This window comes from Phytophthora parasitica, assembly GCF_000247585.1.
Source record: "Phytophthora parasitica INRA-310 unplaced genomic scaffold supercont2.50, whole genome shotgun sequence".
NCBI classification, from domain to species: domain Eukaryota; phylum Oomycota; class Peronosporomycetes; order Peronosporales; family Peronosporaceae; genus Phytophthora; species Phytophthora nicotianae.
In genome coordinates this window covers 353,744-355,510 of record NW_008649036.1, presented here as the reverse complement: position 1 = coordinate 355,510, position 1,767 = coordinate 353,744, and the positions used below count along the sequence as shown (strand labels likewise).

Here is a 1,767-nt window from a genome sequence, read left to right as displayed (position 1 = left end):
CCCCCCCTTGATGAATATGAAAGAGTTAACCTTCAGAAAGACCGAACTCCTAATCCGCTTGTGAAGTAGAGTTCGGAAAAGTAAAGCAATTATTTCATTGAAGGGGTGGAACCCATTTAGCAAAAATTCACTCAAACCTGTATAACGTTTGAAACTTTCAGCTGCTGGGATTCGTTTGGTGGTTAAACGTCCCGACATCGTCAAAGCTGAAACAGCAGATTAAACTAAAGTATTACGGTACATTCACAAACTAATGCCAAATTAAACGCACACTTTCAGTATTTTGTATAGTATTCCTATTGTATCGTATAGCAAGGATAACCTCGAAAGTCAATGACAGCCCGACACCGCTAAGTTCGCAGACCGTTATCAAGTCGGAAGCGAGGCATCATACTCAAAATCTGTCTTTTCACACAAGTTAATGCCGTACACACCAAACAAACCTCGAACGTTGTTCTGTGTAACGTTTATTAATAACTATTACGCAGGTCCTACAGACGATATCGGTTTTTGTCGCGACCATATGGAGAATATTGACTAGCTCATGTGCGAGCTTGAGGCCCGTAATGCGCACACCGTGGGCGACGTCTCGGCCGCACTAGCAGAGATGACCGAGGAGAAGCGACTGTTACTAAAGAAGGTGCTGGGCGAGGCGCGCGCGAGCCACGAGAAGGAATTCGAGCTTTATCATATCCAGTCCGCACTTCTCGATTCGAAGCCTTTTCTACTGACCCAGGCTCGTTTTGAGATCCGTTGCCTCTTCCGCCGCAACGGCATCTTTGACCGCGTGCGACGGAGGCTCGTGGTATAGCACCCCAGGCTGATGTAAGGGGCTTGCGAGGAATGGCACAGTATTTCTTAGATATGATACTTTGAAAAAAATCCTAACTGGATATAAGAAGACGGACTATTATTTTCCGGAAAATGAAACACCAATTTGATCTGAAATCTGATACAAAATTCAGATATCTATACGCCGTGTGCTCGTGGCAACTGCAACAGTTCTACACAGTATAGGCACCACACTACGGTAGCACTAGCAGAAAGCATGCGTTGATTTACGTATTTGAGCATTGGAACATATGATTCTCCCGGTTTTATTGCCAACGCAGCTATCTAGGGGAGATGTTTCGCTGGGATAAAGCGATGCTTCCGCCAGCACGCAGCTGTTCCTGTTGATGTCGGCCATCACAACATCCTTCGGAAGGTTTTGCAGCATCGACATTGCCATTTGACGTTAAGTATGGGGTCAATTAACCGTGACAAAGCTTCCATTTTCCTTAACAGACGGGCTCGAGTAACAAAGAATAGTATTCAGAGAATTCAGAGGTTTGGATAGAAGCAGAGATACTAGGACGGCACTGCATGCTGCCTGCAAAGATGCAGGTCAGAAAAAAGCACTTTTTAGGAGTATAGCCATTCCTGTTGGTCAAAGTTTAAAAGCAAAACTAGAGGGGATTTGGGCAGGCAGTATTGAGTAAAAGCTCCATATGATCTAGTTTATATATCGCTTTATATACTGGATCATATGGAGCTTTTACTCATGCGAAACATCCAGAAAGCCGTGATGTCTACAGTACTCAGTGAATTTTTTTTCTCCATTTCTCGCCGATATTTCAGACCAAGTCATATTTTGAAAGATGGAGAATCTTGGTCTCGGATCTTCCATCAGACTTGTTCCAAGCTGACGTGATATCGAGCTGGGGAGAGAAAAACAAACATGAGCACATTGACCTAGTAAGAAAATAAATTTCTGGGTTCTGTTTC

General features: G+C 43.9%; 1 protein-coding gene across 1 annotated transcript; it reads left to right on the top strand.

The window, feature by feature from the left end:
* Positions 1 to 544: 544 nt before the first annotated feature.
* On the top strand, positions 545 to 811 carry PPTG_15610 (hypothetical protein; the record flags this gene model as incomplete). Its single annotated transcript, XM_008912873.1, has 1 exon — positions 545 to 811. The coding sequence occupies one exon, from the start codon at positions 545 to 547 to the stop codon at positions 809 to 811; it is 267 nt and encodes an 88-aa protein (XP_008911121.1).
* Positions 812 to 1,767: the final 956 nt, after the last annotated feature.